The 19884-nt window shown below is 38.3% G+C and overlaps 1 protein-coding gene across 2 annotated transcripts in view; it reads left to right on the plus strand.

Annotated features, from left to right (window-relative positions):
- Positions 1-380: 380 nt before the first annotated feature.
- Positions 381-19884, plus strand: part of LOC131161556 (uncharacterized) — a 41179-nt gene continuing 21675 nt past the window's right edge. The window contains exons 1-7 of one of the 2 annotated variants that reach the window (XM_058117391.1): positions 381-769; positions 911-1028; positions 6006-6093; positions 6790-6889; positions 6962-7035; positions 7176-7247; positions 13253-13330. In XM_058117391.1, the coding sequence (XP_057973374.1) occupies positions 934-1028; positions 6006-6093; positions 6790-6889; positions 6962-7035; positions 7176-7247; positions 13253-13330 (507 nt within the window). In that variant the 5' untranslated portion in view covers positions 381-769; positions 911-933. Of the gene's footprint in view, positions 770-905; positions 1029-6005; positions 6094-6789; positions 6890-6961; positions 7036-7175; positions 7248-13252; positions 13331-19884 lie in introns of both variants that reach the window. The other variant, XM_058117390.1, reaches the window with a different exon arrangement.

Genomic DNA, 19884 nt, shown 5'->3' on the forward strand with positions numbered 1-19884 from the left:
AAAGGGGTTGGGGACGAGAAGTATCGAGTTAGGAACAAGGCATATTAGGGTTGGACAAATTAAAGTAAAAATTCGTATGAATTTGAATTTGAAAAATCCATCTCCAGGGACTTGGATATAATTTTGTGAATTTGGTCCAATGATTTCATTTGGAATCCAAATCCAAGCTTTCAAATCCAAAGAGGTCATTAATTTTTTAAAAGCTTCAATTAATAAATTTTTTTTTTTATATTATTTGATAATAGGAGAAAATAAAGTAAAGAATGAAATTTTTATTTTTTCCTCAAACAAAATGGAGGCGGGACCTTTGAATATTCAATTTTAGGCATCACAGTGTGACACCTATTCATTCAATCCAACGACTGAAAATAAATTGGGTTCAATTTAAAGGGGCCCGGCACCAACACCGGAAACTTACTCCAGAGCCGGATCATCTCGTGGGACCCACGCACTGCCAATTTGTTTTTTCAGGCGTCAAATTGAAATTAGTAAATTACAGCCGGATGTCAAAACTATTTTACATACACTGCATAAATCCTTCACGGGCTGCCTATCTCTCGCCGTTTCCACGGCCTCCGTTTCGTTTCGTCGGCGGGCGCTGCCAGCAATTTCTTAAGTTTTCTCTCAAATATCCCTAACTAAACGTTGAGACCTAAAATCTTTTCTGCTTCTGAAAGTCGAATTGAAAAGCAGATGGAGAGAACATCACAATTTGGTAATCAGACGATAAGAAACGGCCGTCGATAGCGAAATTGTTTGACGTACAGACGTAGGGTTTCATAGAGTCGAGTCTTTCTTTTATTATTGGTTTTAAAATTTCATATCAGTGCACTTGATCTTTTGATCTATTCTACTGCAGTTCTGATTTAGGAGGGAATTAATTTTGGATATGTTGTGGTTTAAAGTATAGGAAATTGGCGGCGTGGCTTGTCGATGAGCAATCAGATGGTGACCCGAAAAACCAGTAATTGTGCTATTTGTCAGAGCTCAAACCTAGCTTCTATTTGTGCCAATTGTGTGAATTACAGGTGCGATGTTGGGAACTTGATTTTAAATACGCTTATTGCTTATTTTGTTGTTGTTGCTTCTGCTACTGCCACTGTTATTTGTCGGTGTTGTTGTTGTGTAACTTGTGTTAATAAATTGTATTTGGTTTATTAATCATATCGCAAGAAGTATAAATTTACCTTGAGCCATAAAAGTAAAGAACATTGAACCAAGCACTTAAGATGGTGGAGGGAGAACACCTTGATTTTAACTGCACCTTTATTTATTTATTTAACTGCACCTTTATTGATTGGATGCATAGTTGTCAAATTGATATTTGATTGTGATTGAAATCCCAATTTCATGAATTGGGAATCGAGAATTGCCATAAGATTCGGTGCAAAATTTTAAAAATTGATTCCTAATGACTTGCATATATGTAAAACAAGTAAAATAGTAAAATACATTGAAATTTCGACAAATATGGATCATCCATGTTGATAATTGGAATGGCGCTTGCCTTCAAAGCAAGTTTTGTAGGTCTAAATCCTACCATGATCTATCTAACTCATACATATATTGGTGTAAAAGGAAAACTAGCCCTTCAAGCAAGATTTACCATGATCTAACCATTCCACCTCTATCAAGTATCAAGTTAAACTAGTTTCTATGAAACTATAACATTTGTTATGTGACTTAAAACTAAAGCACTAAATCTTAAGAGTTCAAGATACACTAAAAAGTAAGATAAGGACACATGGGAAATTTTAAATAATTGTAAATTCATGTTTATGGTGTAAGTTTACATGTTTAACAATTAAAAATTCATGTATATAAGGAGAGGAAACAAGAAAAAATTAATAAAAAATGAGCTTTATGGTGTTTACGAGAATGAATCAATGAAAAACAATAAAAGTTTGAACTTTATGGTGTTTAATAAGAAAAGTCATTTTTAATGCATGGGCTTGCTCTAATAACTAAAAAATGAAGAGAAAGTAAATAAGAAACGTAAACAAAACTTACTAAAATATAGAAACTAATGAAAATCAAATCTTTAAATCTAGAGGAGTGGAGAGGGCATTGTGCCAACCAAAAGCTCACCCACCTAGCTGACTTTGGCATTCTTCTCAAGATTAGTTTCCTTTTCTAACTCTAGTTTTCTTCTAATCTTATCTAATGGCAGAAATAAGAGGTGTAGAATGAGAAGGCCAACAAACTTCTTTCTTCCCTCTTGAAGGACAAAACTCATGTAAATAGCAAATGGAAGGCCACCATGAAAAATGAAAAAATTTTAAAGATCTTAAGTTGGGTTTTAGAGGAGTTGCATCCAAATTTTACGTTTCGTTTGATGTAATTTGATTCACCGATTCACTATGTGAATTGTACGATCCACCTCAATTCACTGCCTTCTACGAATCTCCCATGCGATTTGAACTGATTTATGCCTTTCTCAATACGAATTTGATAATTCGAATTGAGACGTACAATTCTAACAACTATGATTGGATGAACTTCTATTATCATCAAGCATTTTGATCTTCTCTCCCCTCGCCCTTTCTAATGGTTTAGTTAGTGATGGTAAACTCACAAACTTGTGCATGTTACTGGAGGGTGGTATCAAGAGCCCTTTGTATAGGGTGCCAAAATACCTCCTTTTGTTGAAGAATCACAAGGAAATCATATTTATAAGCTCTTCCTCCTAAGATATGTGGATTTTATTTGCTCATGATATACATGATTTGTTGACTCCTCATGTGATTACTTTGGGAGCCAATACCCTTAATGATACATTGAATATAAAGATTATTGTCCCTTCATTTAAGCCTTGTCTGGGTAATGTTTCCAATTTTATGTTTTTATTATTTTATCATTTTTTTATTTGAAGGAGAAATTGAAGAAGATGTAATGTGTAGAGTTAAAGCAGGTTGGGTAAAATGGAAAAGTGCTTCGAGTATGTTGTGTGATCGTAGAATACCCTTAAAATTAAAAGGGATGTTCTATAGGATGGCTGAAGTACTAGCTATGCTATATGGATCAGATGCTGGCAACTAAGAAATAACATATCCAAAAGGTAAAAGTTTCTAAGATGAGAATGCGAAGATGGACGAGTGGTATAACGTTAAAAGATAAATTAAGGTATGAACATATTTGTAGTAAGTTAGGCGTAGCTCCTATGGAAGATAAGATAAGGGAGGGATGACTCAAGCGGTTTGGGCACCTACAACGTAAGCTAAATAGTGCGTTAGTGAGGAAGAATGCATTAGTTACAGTGAGGAGTAGCACAAAGGGTAGGGATAAACTTAAAATAACTTGGAATGAAATAGTGAATAAGGATTTAATAACCCTGAATTTGTCGAGGGAAATTGCCTATGATCATAGAAATGGGCTGAAAAGGATTCATTTAGCCGACCCCACCTAGTGGTACTTAAGGCTTGGTTTGCTACTGCTGTTATTTTTTGTTTCCCTGTGTTTTTGTTTCCACTTATATTTTTTGTGGAATTCTAAAGACACAAAACATGGTTGGTATGCCATATTGGAATGTTTTCAAAGCATAGGAAACCAGTCTACATGCAGATGCTCAACCTTTTGTGAAATGAATCAGCAAGCCTCAAAAAGACTATCAATACACTGGCAACCAGTCTATATGCAGATGCCCTAATCTCAGTTTGCAGATTCCACTTGTTTACAGTTGCTCGACCTGTTTTCCTTGCAGTTGCTCGATCTGTTTTCCATCTGTGCCTTCAATCTTTTGTGAATCAGCAAGCCTAAAAAATACTATCAATGCACTGGCAACCAGTCTATATGCAGATGCCCAAATCTCAGTTTGCAGATTCTACTTCTTTGCAGTTGCTCGATCTGTTTTCCATCTGTGCCTTCAATCTTCTGTGAATCAGCAAGCCTCAAAGATGAACATATATAGTACTGGTAAAGATAATCCTAAAGCAATCTGAAACACCTTTAAATACTGATCTCATTTAAATCTGTGAGGGGAGAGATTCCGAGGATTGAAGCTCTTACTTTCTTACTTTTTTTTTTTTTTCCCTTTTGGAGTTGAGACTTGGGTGTGGGGTGGTTATTGGTTAATTAAAATTTAAATTAAATCAAAATATAATTAACATCCTGAGTAAATTCAGTCCCAATGTGCTAATGAAAAACAACAAACTAAGTTTTAGAAAATTCTTAGCATAGTAATATGATTAAAAAAATATTGCAGAAAAAAATCCACCAAAAAATACACAGCATCGCCCCCCCCCACCCCCTTTTCTGAAGAAAAGCAGCCGATCTCACAGTTGAATCTGGATAGAAGCATAGTAGAAATTAAAGAGAGAAAAAACCTCAAATATAGGGCTATCAATTATCGAATTAGTGGTAGTGCCAAACTCAGAAAAGCCAGAGAGAAGAGTGAAGGAGAACTTAGAGGGGGAAGAAGAACTGAAGAAGAACTGAAGAAGAGAGTAAGAGATGAGAAAGAGGTCAGGAATGCAGCTGGAGGAGAGTAGAGCTTCGATCTGATCAGAGAGAGGTGAAAAAGTGGAGAAAAAAAGTTAGAAGACACTTACAAGGATTTGAAACCCTATTGTTGAATACGGAGAGGCGGATGTGCACCATATTTCATGTTAGCGTATCTCTGAAAGAAATGGAAACATCATTTTGACATTTCCACTTTTTTGTCAATTTTCTCAAAATGTTGCCAGTTGTTTTAGGATTTTAGCAACAGACAACTTACTCGGCAACTATTTTGTTGCCATTCCCAAATTTCTGAAAATGGAAACCCAAAACATGAATCAGCAATGTTAACAAACAGCTCTGTAATGTTTATTATTGTTTGTATTTTATTCATTTTCTTGGTCAACTGGTCAGGCAGGCCTTGTTAATGTAGTCATATATAATTCCAACATGTGGGCTATAGGGACTGTTCATAGGTTTCCTATGCGTAAACACTTATCTTTTCAAGATCTAAAAAAGGAAATTATTTGCTGAAATATTTCTTTCTATGTATTGTTTGTGATTTTTGTATACATTCTTAATATATTAGGGGCCGATTTTTCAGACATTCTAGAACTGTTTCTGTTGTAGTAGGTCAGTGAATATGTGGCCACAATGTGTTTGTCTAAATTATTGTTGTTGTTGTTATTATTCAGCAGTTATGGCAACAATAGAAGTTGGAAAATCTGGTTTTTTTTTTGAGAAAATTAGAAAAAAAAATAAAATTCTTGTGAGTTTAAAATGAAATTAGATTAAGATACTCCTGAAATTTCAAAAAAATTGAAAAAAAATAAAATCTTCCAAAAACTATTTTCATCATTTACCAACCTTTATAGTTTATATACAATATAATATCCTTGGGGCACTAAAAAGTGAATTAAAGAGCATATCTTTAGATAATTTCTATTATTTTATATAATATCTTTTAATTTAATTTTTAAAATATTTTTCATTATTATAATTGTATTTTAATTAATTTATGTTTAAACCTATTTCTAAATGCTGAATTTATACATTTTTAAATAGTAGTACTCTTAAATTTCTTAGGACTTATGGATGAAGGATTTTTAGGTAATTTAAAGCTGTTATGAAGATGAATTGTTATTCAATCCGTGGAAAACAATGAGATGTTTCTCTTGATAGTTGATACTTATAGATGAAGGATTTACGTAATCCTTGATTTTCTTGATAATTCTGAGTAAGGGATGTTTCTCTCTTGTTGTTTCTTTGTACTTGGGTGGCATCCCTTGATGCCTCATTTTATATAATTTATCTTTTCTGATAAAAAAAAAACATAATCCTTGGAAAAAATGAGCATGCATTTTCAGGTTTTCCGTTTTCATTTCAATTTTAGGAACATAACTAAACTGGTTGTTGGTTTTCATTTTTCAGAAATTTTGGCAGTGATACACCGAATGACTCTTGTTTCCTTGTATTTACTTTGGAATGCCTCTTGTTTCAAATTTGTAGAGGATATGATCCCTCTTTATAAATGGTAACTGATCTGTTTTGTGATGTTCTGCTGTATGCAGGCTGAATGATTACAATGTCTCTCTGAAATCACTGAAAAGTCACCGGGATTCCCTATATTTGAGATTAAGTGAAGCTCTTGTGGCGAAGGTTAGAATTACACTTTGCATACTTTATTAGGATCTTCATTTTCCTCTTCATTCCCCTCTTTGTTTTGCTGGAACATAAATGACCTTATTATAATTGGCCTAGGATGGTTTACTTGTGAGTTTGAGCCTCATTTTAGAATACAGCCTAAGCATTCTTATTTTTCATCAAAAGTGCACTTGATTTTATTTTCCTTCAAAAGTTATGCATTTCCTTGCTTCCAAAAAAACCTGAATAAAGTAAAAAATATTTTGTTAATGACTTTGGTGGGTAAATGGAAGCTTTATATGGATGATGTGAATAACAATAAATTTGGTGCTGGCCATTGAAATAACATTAATGAAGTCACTTATGAAATTTTTGATTGGCCAAAGTCCTGGAATGAATTGAGTCAATTGACATTGATCAAATAAACTCTTTAACATCATTCATCAATTTGGAAATATCTTAGATGCAATGCTTAAATATATTGGAATGATTCAGTTATATGCCATGCGTATCCTGACTGCTTCTTTATTAATTCTTATTACATTACCTTCGTTTTTGAGTTTCCTTCTGCTATTTGTTTTGCTGACTCTGGTCCTGCTGTGTTCCAATAACATTCAAATAATGTTATTAATGACTGATTTGAGGTGTTTTATTATACATTGTGGTCTTTTCCTCCTCTATAAGTTAATGCTTGTTTGAGAATTTTATCAGGGTAAGGCAGATGATCAACTTAGTTGGAGAGTGCTTCAAAATGAGAAGCTTGCTAGGTTGAAAGAGAAGCTTCGTCTAAGTAAAGAACAACTCTTGCAAGGTTGACTTAAAAACTTTTCATGTGACATTATTATACATTAGGAATTTCTAACACTGACTGATAGTTGTATAGGAACGGCTAAGATTGAGAAGATGTCTCATGATCTGAAAGTAAAATATGGGTTACTGGAATCAGCCTTGGACACGGTACTGCATGTTTTCTGGGTTTTGTTTTTTATTTAAATTTAAAAATCTTTTAATTCTAATGTACTTCACTTTCTGGGTTCTGAGTTACATATTATGCTGCGTGCTTAAATGACTTTTATGTTTTGGTTTTTTAACTGCAGTTGGAAAGAAATCGTGTGGAACAACTGGAAAAGTTCTATCCTAATCTTATTTGCACTCAGAGCTTGGGGCATGTGAGGATTCTTTTTCCATCTTTAGTTTCTTTCTTTTGTGGGTATTCCTCTCAAACATTGATAGATTTTGTAAATAATTCTTAATAGCTAATGGCTGGCGATGCTATATATTAATATTTATAGAAGAAAGTAAAAGAGAGAGAACTATATAAGAAGAAGTGAATATCACTTGGTGTACTTAGCTTACAATTTTGAGATGTATATATAGCTATACAAGAGAGTGAAGTTATCCTAACATTCCGATGTGGGACTAAAAACTATACGCTATGTTCAATACTCCCTCTCAAGCTGAAACGAAGATGTTGACCAGTCGAAGCTTGGAGAGAGCAGTCTGTAATAAACCTAGGCCAACAAACTTGGTGAAGATATCAGCAACCTAGCCTTTGGAGGAGATAAAGTGGGGAGAAATAATCCCAGAACGAACTTTTTCCCTGATGAAGTGAATGTCCACCTCAATATGCTTGGTTCTCTCTTGCAGAACTGAATCAGAAGAGAGAGATATAACAGACTTGTTGTCACAAAACAACAAAGAAGAGTTTGTCACAGGAAAGCCAATCTCAAATAGGAAAGAGAGTAGCCACAGGATCTCACAGGTACCTTGTGCCATAGCACGATACTCAGCCTTAGCAGAAGAACGTGAAACTACTGTTTGCTTTTTACTCTTCCAAGAAAGAAGATGATCACCCTTGAAAGTACAAATACCTGAGATAGATCGTCTATCAGTCTTGGACCCAGCATAGTCAGCATCAGTAAACACGGAAAGACTTGGTTGTATTTCAGATGAATAGAATAATCCCAGTCCAGGTGAGGTCTTCACATACTATAAGATGTGATAGACGACATCAAGATGTGAAGTCCTGGGCGAATGCATGAACTGTCTTACTAGGCTCACTGCATAGGCCAAATCAGGCCGAGTGTTGGTCAAATAGATGAGGCGACCAACAAGTCTTTGATACACCGAAGGGTCTGTTAATAGATCACCAGACTCTGCAGAAAGGGAGATATTCGAATCTAGGGACCTAGAAGTAGATCGACATCCCAACATACCAGTGTCCATAAGGAGATTTAGGACATATTTCTGCCGAGAGAGGGAAATGCCCTTGCGGGAGTGTGCTATCTCAATGCCCAAGAAATACTTGAGGGGTCCCAGATACTTCATGTCAAAGTTGTCCCCCAAGTCCTTTCTAATTTGAGCAATTCTAGACAAGTCATTACCTGTAACAATAATATCATTCACATAGATAGAGATAATGGTGCAAGGATCATGGGAGAGACGCCTACTAAAGCAAGTATGGTCTGACTGACACTGAATAAATCCCATAGAGAGAACCATATCACTGAATCTCTTGAACCATGCACGAGGTGATTGCTTAAACCTATATAAGGACTTGCGCAATTTACATACCTTTCCAGAATACTCATCCTGAGCAGAAAAATCAGGAGGGCAATCCATGTAAATGGTATCAGTAAGATCACCATTCAAGAAGGCGTTCTTGACATCATGTTGATTTAAAGGCCAAGTGAAAGAAGCCGCCAAAGAGACCAGGAGGCGAACAGTAGTAAGCTTTGCCACAGGAGCAAATGTAGCATGAAAATCTTGACCTAGAATCTGCATAAAATCCTTGGCCACCAAGCAGGCTTTATACTTGTCAATAGTACCATCTGCAAGGTGCTTAACTATGAACACCCATTTACAGCCCATCGTGCGTGCACTTGAAGGAAGGGGAACAAGATCCCAAGTATGCTGCTGCTGTAGAGCTTCCATCTTAGTACACATGACTACAACCCATTTGGGGTTCTGGAGGGTCCCATGAACTAAGCGAGTTATGATAATAGCATCAACCTGTCCCAAAAAGGCTCGATAACTCAAGGAAATATCCTGATAAGAAAGATACTGGGAGATAGGGTAGTCTGTAGAACAGGCTAAAGAAAGTCTATCAAGAGCTTGACGGATTCGAGAAGGATATCGTGAAGAGGGAGCAAGGGGATTAGGGACTATAAGAGACATACCTGAGCTCGGTGAAGATGCTGGCAAAGGCTCCAAAGGGCGCGGTCGGTGAGTGTAAACCTGTGGAATGAGAAAGATATGGTCCTGCCCAGTAGGGGCATAGGTAGGAGGCTCAGAAGACGAGGACGACACCGGAGAAGAGGGCACTAGTACCAATATGAGAAAGATAAGCTCAGGTCAAGGAAGTGGAGATGGCACTGGTAGAGATATGGAAGGAGAGGAGTCAGTGTAGAAGGGGGTAGACTTATGGAATGTGACATTGAGAGAGTGATGAGTGTGCCAACCAATAGGATCATAACAACGATATCCCTTAGACATAGAGGAATACCCTAGAAAAATGCACTGGATGGCCTTATCATCAAGCTTGGTCCGAGAAGGACTCCGGTCATGAATAAAGCTGGTGCATCCAAACACTCTAGGAAGAAGGGAGAAAAAGGATCTGTTAGGATGCAGAATATGAAGTGGAGCAGAATTCTGCAATGCACGACTTCGGGTACGATTGAGAAGATAGGCTGCAGTGAGAACAACGTGAGGCCAATAAGACTTGGGGACTTGCATTCCCCGAAGAAGACAACAGACAATAGACATGATGTGGTGATTTTTGCGTTTAGCCACACCATTCTGTTCAGGAGTGTAGGGACAAGTCAGCTGTTGGAGAATACCTTGTTGACACAACTCAACACGAAACTCATTACTGATGTACTCACAGTCATTGTCAGACCTCAAGATACGAACCACGATATTGTATTGAGTCTTAATCATTCGCAGGAAAGCTTGAAAATGAGCGAAAGCTTTGGATTTATTTTTCATGAGGTTGATCCAAGTTCAACGGGAGTAATTGTCAATAAAGGTGACATAATATTGATGCTGAGTGAGTGAGGAGACAGGGGAGGGACCTAGGGGTGAGCAAACGGTCGGTTCGGTTAAATTCGGGTAATTAACCGAAAAATTCGGTTAATATAAACCATTAACCGAACCGACCGAATTGACGAAAGAAACCGAACCGACCCTGACCGAATTGCCCATTCGGGTAATTCGGTTAACCGATTTTAACCGAAATCATTTAAAATTAATTGTTAGAAATATAATACAATTATAAATTTTTTTTAAAACCAAACCCAACTTAATTAAATACCTTATTTATTAATTTTATTAATGAAAATAATATTTTACCATAGAACAAAGAATCCAAATAGGTTAATTAAACTCCTTAATGCACTTACATAAGCAAAATTTATATTCATCTAATTAATTAGTAATTCAGTTAATTCGGTTAACCGAAATTTTTTTTACCCTTAACCGAACCGAAACCGATTAACCGAAATTTTGTAGAATTATAACCGAACCGACCGAACCGAGATTTTTACCCGAACCGAACCGACCAATTTCGGCCGGTTAATTCGGTTAATTCGGTTTTCACCGAATTTTGCTCACCCCTAGAGGGACCCCAGACATCACTATGAACAATATCAAAAGCTGCAAGAGAACGGTACATACGAAACGGATAAGATGAACGAACATGCTTAGATAATTCGCAAGTAGCACACTGAAAATTAAAATTCTTGCAAGCTTTATTAAATTCTGGAAACAACCAACACAAATATTTAAAATTTGCATGTCCTAAACGGGCATGCCACAAATCCAAGGTTTTTAAAGAGAAAACAGAGGCATCATTAGTAGGCAAAACAGATGCCTGAAAGCCAGAAGAGGAGGCAGGACAGCAAGGCGGATCGCCAAAGTAGTAGAGCTTGTCCCTTTCAAAGCCCCTACCAAAAATCTTCCTTGAACCCTGCAAGTAACAAGAGTTGGGTAAGAAAACCACAACACAGTTATATTGTTTGGCAATACGGCTAACAGATAACAAGTTATAGGAAAATTGTGGAGCATAATACATATGGAATAAAGATAGAGTTGAGGATAAATAGGCAGTGCCTTGGGTATGAATGGAATGAGAGGTACCATCGGCAATGTGGACAATACGAACTAATGAAGGGACAGGGAATGTAATGAAAGATGCCTCACTAGTCAAATGGTTGTTCACCCCTAAGTCCAGTATCCAAACGGGTGTGCCACTGGGCGTGCCAGACTTACTTAAAAGGGTAGTAGGGTTACTTGCAGCAAAGGTAGTTGTAGAGGAGGATGTAGTTAGTGCAACAGAGGCAACGAGGCTAATCTGAGACTGAAGTTGAGTAAGTTGAGCCTGGAGCTGAGAGAAATATGGAGCAGCAACAGGTGCAGGAGTAAGAGAAGCCAAAGGTGCAGGAAGAGATTCTGCAACAAACCCAATGTTAGAAGGTCCTCGACCTTTGCCACGGCCACGACCATGAGAGACCTATTTGGAGTAACGCTCCTGCAGCTCAGGGTGGAGAATGAAGCAGCGCTCAATGGTGTGATTATTCTATTGGCAGTGCTAGCAAAATCGAGTCTTGCGGTCAACATACCTATCACCAGTAAGGGCTGCAAGGGCAACCCTTTTGGGCACACTGAAAGAAGCAAATCCAGGGAGAAGATGTTGTTGCTGATCATCACCATCAATTATTGCAAATGCCTCGTACAAAGAGGGCACCGGGGATGTGTTCAAAATCTAAGTCCGGAGTGATTCAAATTCATGTTTTAAACCCATCAAGAACGAATAGGTATGCCGACGATCCTGACGCTTTGCCTCAATAGATGCTGCCTCAGTAGGAAACTTAGAAAGAGGCTCATATTGGGCGAGCTCCTCCCACCGAGACTGGATATAACCGAAGAATTCATGTTTTGAACCCATCAAGAACGGATAGGTATGCCGACGATCCTGATGCTTTGCTTCAATAGCTGCTGCCTCGGTAGTAAACTCAAAAAGAGGCTCATATTGGGCGAGCTCCTCCCACCGAGACTGGATATAACCGAAGAAGTTAGTCACAGATAAACCCAAAGAAGCTTGGGTCGCCTGGTGGAGCTCCCGATAAAGCTCAAAAATCTGAGCCTCAAACCTTGTGTGGGCGAACATTTTGGTCAAGGCAAACTAAAGGCTATGAATAGTATCATGAATCATGAACATCCTGTAGAAGCAGTCTTCCATAGAAGCAAACATCCGACCCAGGATGACACAGTTGTCAATGGACCACTTTCAGTGAGCCGGATCAATATTAGTAGGGCAAAACTCCAATCCTAACAACCACTTAGCCTTGCCACGACCCTTAAGATATAAGCGAAGGGATTGTGACCAGACATGAAAGTTGCCGCCATTCAGAAGAATGTTGGTGACCTTCTAATAGGAGCAGTCTGAGCCAGAGATGAGTCAGGGCATGGAAGGTTTAGAGAGGAAGAGGTGGATGTACTGGTAGGCATATCACCGTCCTTGGTAGCCATTGTAAAGAAGAGGAATAGGCTGCAAAAGTATTGATGCAGCAAAGCAAGTCGCTGGAAGCCAACGGAGTCACCAGAAAAGACGCCGGAAGCCATCGGAGTCGGCAGGGAAGTCACCGGAAAAGGGTGTCTGAAGTCGCTGGAAAAGTCAATGGAGTCACCGGGAAAGTCGTTGGAAAGTTTCCGAAAGTTGTTGGAAAAAGGTCACCGGAAAGTGATAGTATGAAATGATGCACTGGGAAAATAGTAGACTGAATTTTTTGATGTACATGATCCACTAAAAGTGGCAAGCATTGAGCATACGACTCAACCTACTACCAGTAAAGCTTTATGATGCACAAGCTCCACATACGTGGCGAGTGCAGAGCATACAGCTCAATTGAGAACCCAGACCTTAAACAAGGAACCCAACCTTGCTTTGATACCAAGAAGAAAGTAAAAGAGAGAGATCTATACAAGAAGAAGTGAATATTACTTGGTGTACTTAACTTACAACTTTGAGATGTATATATAGCTATACAAGAGAGTGAGGTTATCCTAACATTCTGATATGAGACTAAAAACTATACACTATGTTTAATATTTATGTTTAAACCTGTTTTTTGATGTTTTATCATTTTTAATGCTTGATATATGTTATGAACTGCAGATGGCAATTACATCTGAGCGTCTTCATAAACAATCAGTGGTCATAAAACAGATATGCAGGTTGTTCCCGCATCGTAGGGTGAGCACTGTAACTTGATTGGCACATTCTTGGCAATTATTTCACATATTTGAATTTTGAATGTTTCTCATACTTAGATGTTGCTTTCCCCCCCCCCCCCCTTCTCTACACATACACTTGGTTGTGGTTGCTGGGACTTGTTGAAATCTCGAGTATCCGTGGGAATATGGAGTAAATTAGGAAAGTGGGTAAATGTAGAAGATTGTATATTATTTTGTAGGGAGATTGTTTCCTTATTTAGAATATTTGATTGTATTATATATTGTAAGATTAGGATATACATAATTCAGAATTCAAGAAATACAGAAATTCCATTATGTTTTCATGGTATCAGAGCTAGGGTTTCTAAACCTTAGTTAGCAATGGCAAACAGCGCCGTCAACAACACAGCTCCGTCGTCTGATCGATTCCTCGACGTCCGCTCTCTATCCCCGAAAATCGCAGTTGATGGTGGCAGTGGCATCGAGCTTGATGTAGACGACATCTTCTGGACTGGTGACGTCGACATGAATTAGGCGCACTGCCGATGTCATTGCGAGATCCCGTTGGCAGAGAAATCTGGCATCTTGGCCGCATTGCCTGACGATGAGTCAAGGGCGAAGGCCACATCTCCCAGATCTACGCCATCCAAGCGCCTTCGCAACAAGATCTCCTGCTTCTCCACCCACCTCATCAAGCGGATCCAGAAGGGTCCCGTTCGGGGTATTTCTCTGAAGCTGCAAGAGGAAGAGAGCGAGAGGCGCATGGACTTCGTACTCGACGTCTCCGCCATCAAGACCGATGAGATTAAAGTCGACAAGGAGACCACCGACATGCTTGCCGCGCTCAGCATGATGGATCTTCTCGGAGTTAGGGAGGATGAGTCGGTGGTTGCGCTGGTGTCGACTGCTCCGTTCGGTTGTTGGGCCGGTGGACCCGGTAGGAGCATCAACTATCGCACAGATCAAATCCCCCTCGAACCTCACAAAGACGTCTCAGTTCACGAACCAATCGAACTGACATGCTCAAACCGACGTCTCAGTTCACAAACCAATCCCCCTCAAGTGATTTCTTCGACCAATCAGCATCACCTGTGCATCTCGTTTGCGGTCACCGCCGACGATGGAGTGCAAGTAGGATGAGAAGGGGAAGAAATGCATTGCGTGGCCGAGAGGAGGAAGAAGAAGAAGAAAAGGAAAGACTAGAGCAAGACTTTGACAGAGAGATTGGGATTGATAAGAACATGTTGAGGCAGACCAGACCTTGTTATTACAGAGCTTCTTCTTCAAATACTTCTTTGGATTTTTTAGCCTAAAGTCGTAATTTTTTGCAATCTTTGAATATAACCTCTAAATCCAAAACTCCTTGGATTATTGATTCTGGCGCTTCTGACCAAATGATCGATGCCTATCATCTTTTTTCATCATATTCACCATGTGCTGGAAATTTTAAAGTTAAAATTGCAGATGGGTCACTCTTGTCTGCCGCAAGCAAAGGGAATATCCGACCCTCTGACTCCATCACACACTAGAGTCTATTCTTCATGTTTCTAATTTATCTTGCAACTTACTATCCATTAGCCAGTTGACTAAAAACTCCAATTGCTCTGCTAAATTTCTTCCCTCTCATTGTGTTTTTTAGAACCTATCATCGGGGAAGACGATTGGCAGTGCTAAGGAGTTTGAGAGACTTTACTACTTTGAAGCGGCTAATGTGAGTGAACAATGTAAGATTGCTATTTGTGATTCTGCATCTGTTTCTAGTGATAGTGAAATTTTGTTATGGCATTCTAAGATGGGTCATCCAAATTTTCGATGTTTAAGACATTTTTTTCCTTCCATTTTTTCAAATCAAACGTCTTCAAAATTTAAATGTGAGTTTTGTGAACTTGCAAAACATCAGCGTAATTCTTTTCCTAAATCCACATACAAACCATCCAGACCCTTCACTATGATTCACAGTGATTTATGGGGGCCCTCACGTTCTCTTAATCGCACTCACACGAGATGGTTTGTTACTTTTATTGATGATCATACTCATATTTGTTGAGTTTACTTGTTGAAAGATAAAACTGAAGTTCGTTCCATTCTCGCTAGTTTTCACTCTATGATTCAAACACAATTCCAAACTCACATTCGTACTGATAATGGTACGAAATATTTCAATGATATCTTGGGACATTATCTTCAAGAAAATGAAATTGGTCGTCAAAGTTCTTGTGTGGATACCCCTCAACAAAATGGGGTTGCTGAATGTAAAAATAGGCATATTCTTGAAGTAGCTCAGGCATTGATTTTCACAACAAACATGAAAAAATATTTTTGGGGCGATGCCATTTTAACAGCTATACATCTCATTAATCGAATGCCTAGTCGAGTCCTTTCTTTTGCGACTCCTCTCCAAAAACTCCACGAATGGTTTCCCAACACTCGGCTCCACTCCAATCTCTCTTTGAAAATCTTTGGATGTCATTTGTTCATGTTCATGCTCACAATCGGGATAAATTGGAACCTCGTGCCATTAAGTACGTTTTTATTGGTTACTCTCTTACTCAGAAAGGCTACAAATGTTATGATCCTGTCACGAAAAAATTGTATGTTAGCCTTGATGTCACGTTCTTTGAAACCAGTCCTTACTTCCCAAAGCCCTCTTTTCAAGGGGAGAAGTGGAGTGAAGATCGGTTTTTTGATTTCTCTGTTAATGAATTTGTGCCGTACACTGCCATTGCATCATTTCCTGAGTCTACCATTGCATCATTTCCTGACCTATCATGCACAAAAGATCACTTAACCTCAAGGGGAGATGCAGAAAAGCAAAACAACATAGAAATACTTTTTTACTCAAGAAAGCCGAACACAAAGAACAGGGAGAATCTAATACCTGAGGCACTAAGAGCGTTGGAACCGGTGATAGCTCTGAGCAACCATGAGTCCACGCCCATTCCCGATCAGGTAATAGATGGTCATGAGCTCCCTTATGATAAGCCTATACCTAATGACATTAATTTGCCCTTTGCAGTCAGAAAACAAACCAGGTCATGTACTCAATATCCCTGGTCTAAATACATGTCTTATAAAAGCTTGTCTATAGGATATCATGCTTTTACCTATAGCTTTGACAGGATGAAAATTCCAAAGAATATTTATGAAGCCCTAGAAATTCCTGAATGGAGGGAGGCTGTCATGGAAGAAATGTGGGCCCTGGAGAAAAATGGAACTTGGGACATTATGAATTTGCCGAGAGGGAAGAAGCTAGTTGGTTGTAAATGGGTCTTCACAGTGAAATATAAAGCTGATGGGACAATTGAACGATATAAAGTTAGACTCGTTGCAAAAAGATTTACATAGACTTATGACATTGACTACACAGAGACATTTGCACCAGTGGCAAACTTGAATACAGTTCGGGTCCTCTTGTCCTTGGCAGCTAACTTAGATTGGCCACTATAGCAACTCGACATTAAGAATGTATTTCTAAATGGCGAGTTAGAAGAAGAAGTCTACATGACAATACCACTAGGTTTCAATAAGAAAGGTGAAGAAAATAGAGTATGTAAACTCAAGAAGTCCTTGTATGGACTCAAGCAATCTCCCAGAGCATGGTTCGACAGATTTGCAAGAGTAATAAAGAACCAAGAATATCGACAAGGGCAATCAGATCACACTATGTTCTTCCAATAGTCTGAAAGTGGTAAGAGAACAATTCTGATAGTTTATGTTGATGATATAATCCTAACTTGGGATGATACAGTAGAGATTGAAAGATTAAAGAAAGTCCTAGCTATTGAGTTTGAAGTTAAAGACTTGGGACAAATGCGGCATTTCTTAGGAATGGAAGTTGTTCGATCAAAAAAGGGTATCATTGTCTCTCAGCAAAAGTATATCACTGATCTCCTAACCGAAACTAGCATGCTTGGATGCAAACCTAGTGAAACCCTGATTGAAATAGTAAAGAGGGTCGAAGACTGCGGAATACAAGTTGAAAAGGAGAGGTATCAGAGATTGGTTGGTAAGCTAATCTACCTATCACATACCAGACCCGATATTGCATTTGCGGTAAGTGTGGTAAGCCAACACATGCATTCACCAAAAAAGGCTCACCTAGATGCTGTGTGCAAGATCCTCAGGTACCTTAAGGGCTCTCCAGGCAATGGACTCTTCTTCCAGAAATGTGAAAGTAAGGAAGTAGAAATTTTTATAGATGCAGATTGGTTAGGATTAGTGGAAGATAGAAGGTCTACCACCGGATATTGCACCTTCGTATTGGGAAATTTGGTAACTTGGAGAAGCAAAAAACAGAATGTAGTGGCTTGAAGTAGTGCTGAAGCTGGATTCAGGGCAGTTGCACAAGGAATATGTGAAGGACTGTAGTTACGGAAACTCTTTGAAGAGCTACAGATTCCGGTGAAATTTCCTATCAAACTCTATCGTGACTACAAAGCAGCCATCAGTATCTCTCTTAATCTAGTTCAACATGACAGGACTAAACATGTGGAAGTGGACTGACATTTTATCAAAGAGAAGGTTGAAGAAGGAACCATCTGTATGACTTACGTACCTACCAAGGAACAAACTGCAGATATCTTAACTAAAGGGTTAGCACGACAGAACTTTGATGATTTCATTAGCAAGTTGGAGATGATTAATATCTAGGATCCAATTTGAGGGGGAGTGTTGAAATCCCGAGTATCCGTAGGAATATGGAGTAAATTAGGAAAGTGGGTAAATGTAGAAGATTGTATATTATTCTATAGGGAGATTGTTTCCTTGTTTAGAATATTTGATTATATTATATATTGTAAGATTAGGATGTATATAATTCAGAATTCAAGAAATACAAAATTCCATTCTGTTTTCAGGACTACTGCTGTCTATATCATTTAGAATTCAAAAGAAATCACAATGACTAATAACAACTATATGAAGTTAGTAGCGCAAAACTCTTAGCAAGAGCCATATTGTGAACTAACACTATGTTCTGATCATTCTCGTAAAATGTGGACTCCTTTGCCCTTACCCTTTCCTTGAACCCTTTGTGGGTGAAATGGAAATGTCAAATAAAAATGCAACATACAGTGCACAAGGCTCCTATGCTTTATCAGGGGTCTACAGTGGGCATGAAGTATGCAGCCTTTTCTCACTTGAAACATCAAATAGAGCTATCTGAAAAATGATACACTGTTTTTATTAGAAATTGTAATGGAATGCTCTGCTAAAATAGCCACTAATGATAAAAATTACACTTATAAGATTATCTAGGTATATGCAGATGTGCGGTTATGTTAAATAAGATCAAAATACTGTTATTTGGTTCTATATTTGGGACCAAAATATTCCTTTAAAGGAAAAAAAAAAGGAGGAAAGGTTAATCTTCTTCTTAATGAATATAGAAAACTTTGAAATGATGTTGTTTGATTGTCTTAATTTTTTTGTTGGGGAGAGGAGTTCCTACATGCCTAGATGTTTTGTCAAACTGACACAACAAGCCCCAATGGTGATTCTTTGGTGTCGTTGAATTAGATATGTTTGCTCTTAATGATTCTAGGGTGGATGTCTTGGCATTCTCCTTGTGAAAAAATAATTGTCTTGTTTTAAAATTTAAATGAGACTGGATGGTGACCCAATAATGTAGGACAAGCGGGTATTTGGATGGATCATTTCGACCCAATTTGGAAATCTATGCCAAAGTAGTCAATGGATTATTGGGTCCTAAATCCAAGTATGCTTAGTTAATGAGTTGTCTATCATGTGTATTTAGTTGGCTTGTGGTAGGATTATGTATTTTGGGGGCTTGTTTGTAATATTTGTGTATTTCAGGGTTATGTTTGTAATTTCATCTATTTTTAGGGGTAAATGTGTAATTTCATGTATTGGAGGCTTTCTTATAAACAGTCTGTGAAAGCCATGTACAAGTTGGTTGTTTGAATTTGAAAGTGATCGTGTGATTTCCCCATTGTATATCCCCTCTCTCTTCTCTTCCCCTTCCTCTCTTCAACTTCTAATTTCTCCCCATGGCTGTAGATTCTTGATGATGCCCTGCATCATTTGATATCAGAGCCCAAATTTGATCTCCACTCTTCCATTTCAATTCCCTCATCTTCCCCTTTCATTGTTCTTCTTCCCCTCCCCCCCCCCTCTCTCTCTCTCTCTCTCTCTCTCTCGGTCTCTGATTTCAGTTCTTTCTCTCTTCTCTACACTGTTCTATTCTCAGTGCTGTTCTGCAAATCTTTTTCCTTCTTCTTCTTCTTCTTCTTCTTCTTCTTCCTTCCTACTTTATTCTCCTTTTCTCCTTCTGTTTTCTCTGTTCTGTCCTGCAACACCCTCTATAATTCTGCTTCGCTTGCTCTGTTTCTCTCTTTGTGTAATTCTGTAATTCTTTAACTCTTCTTCTAATTCTCTCCCAAAATTCTCAAATTTCTCTGAGTTCTGAATTCTAGTCTCTGCCCTACATCAAAATCAATGAAAATCCAGAAAGGAGAAGCACTGTTCGTCAGTAACTTTCACAGAAATTACAGTCGTGCCCCTTGATTTCGAAACCCTAATTTCCGTCCAAAATTTTGCAGCACCACCGATACC

This window comes from Malania oleifera, chromosome 8 (assembly GCF_029873635.1).
Source record: "Malania oleifera isolate guangnan ecotype guangnan chromosome 8, ASM2987363v1, whole genome shotgun sequence".
Classification (NCBI taxonomy): Eukaryota; Viridiplantae; Streptophyta; class Magnoliopsida; order Santalales; family Ximeniaceae; genus Malania; species Malania oleifera.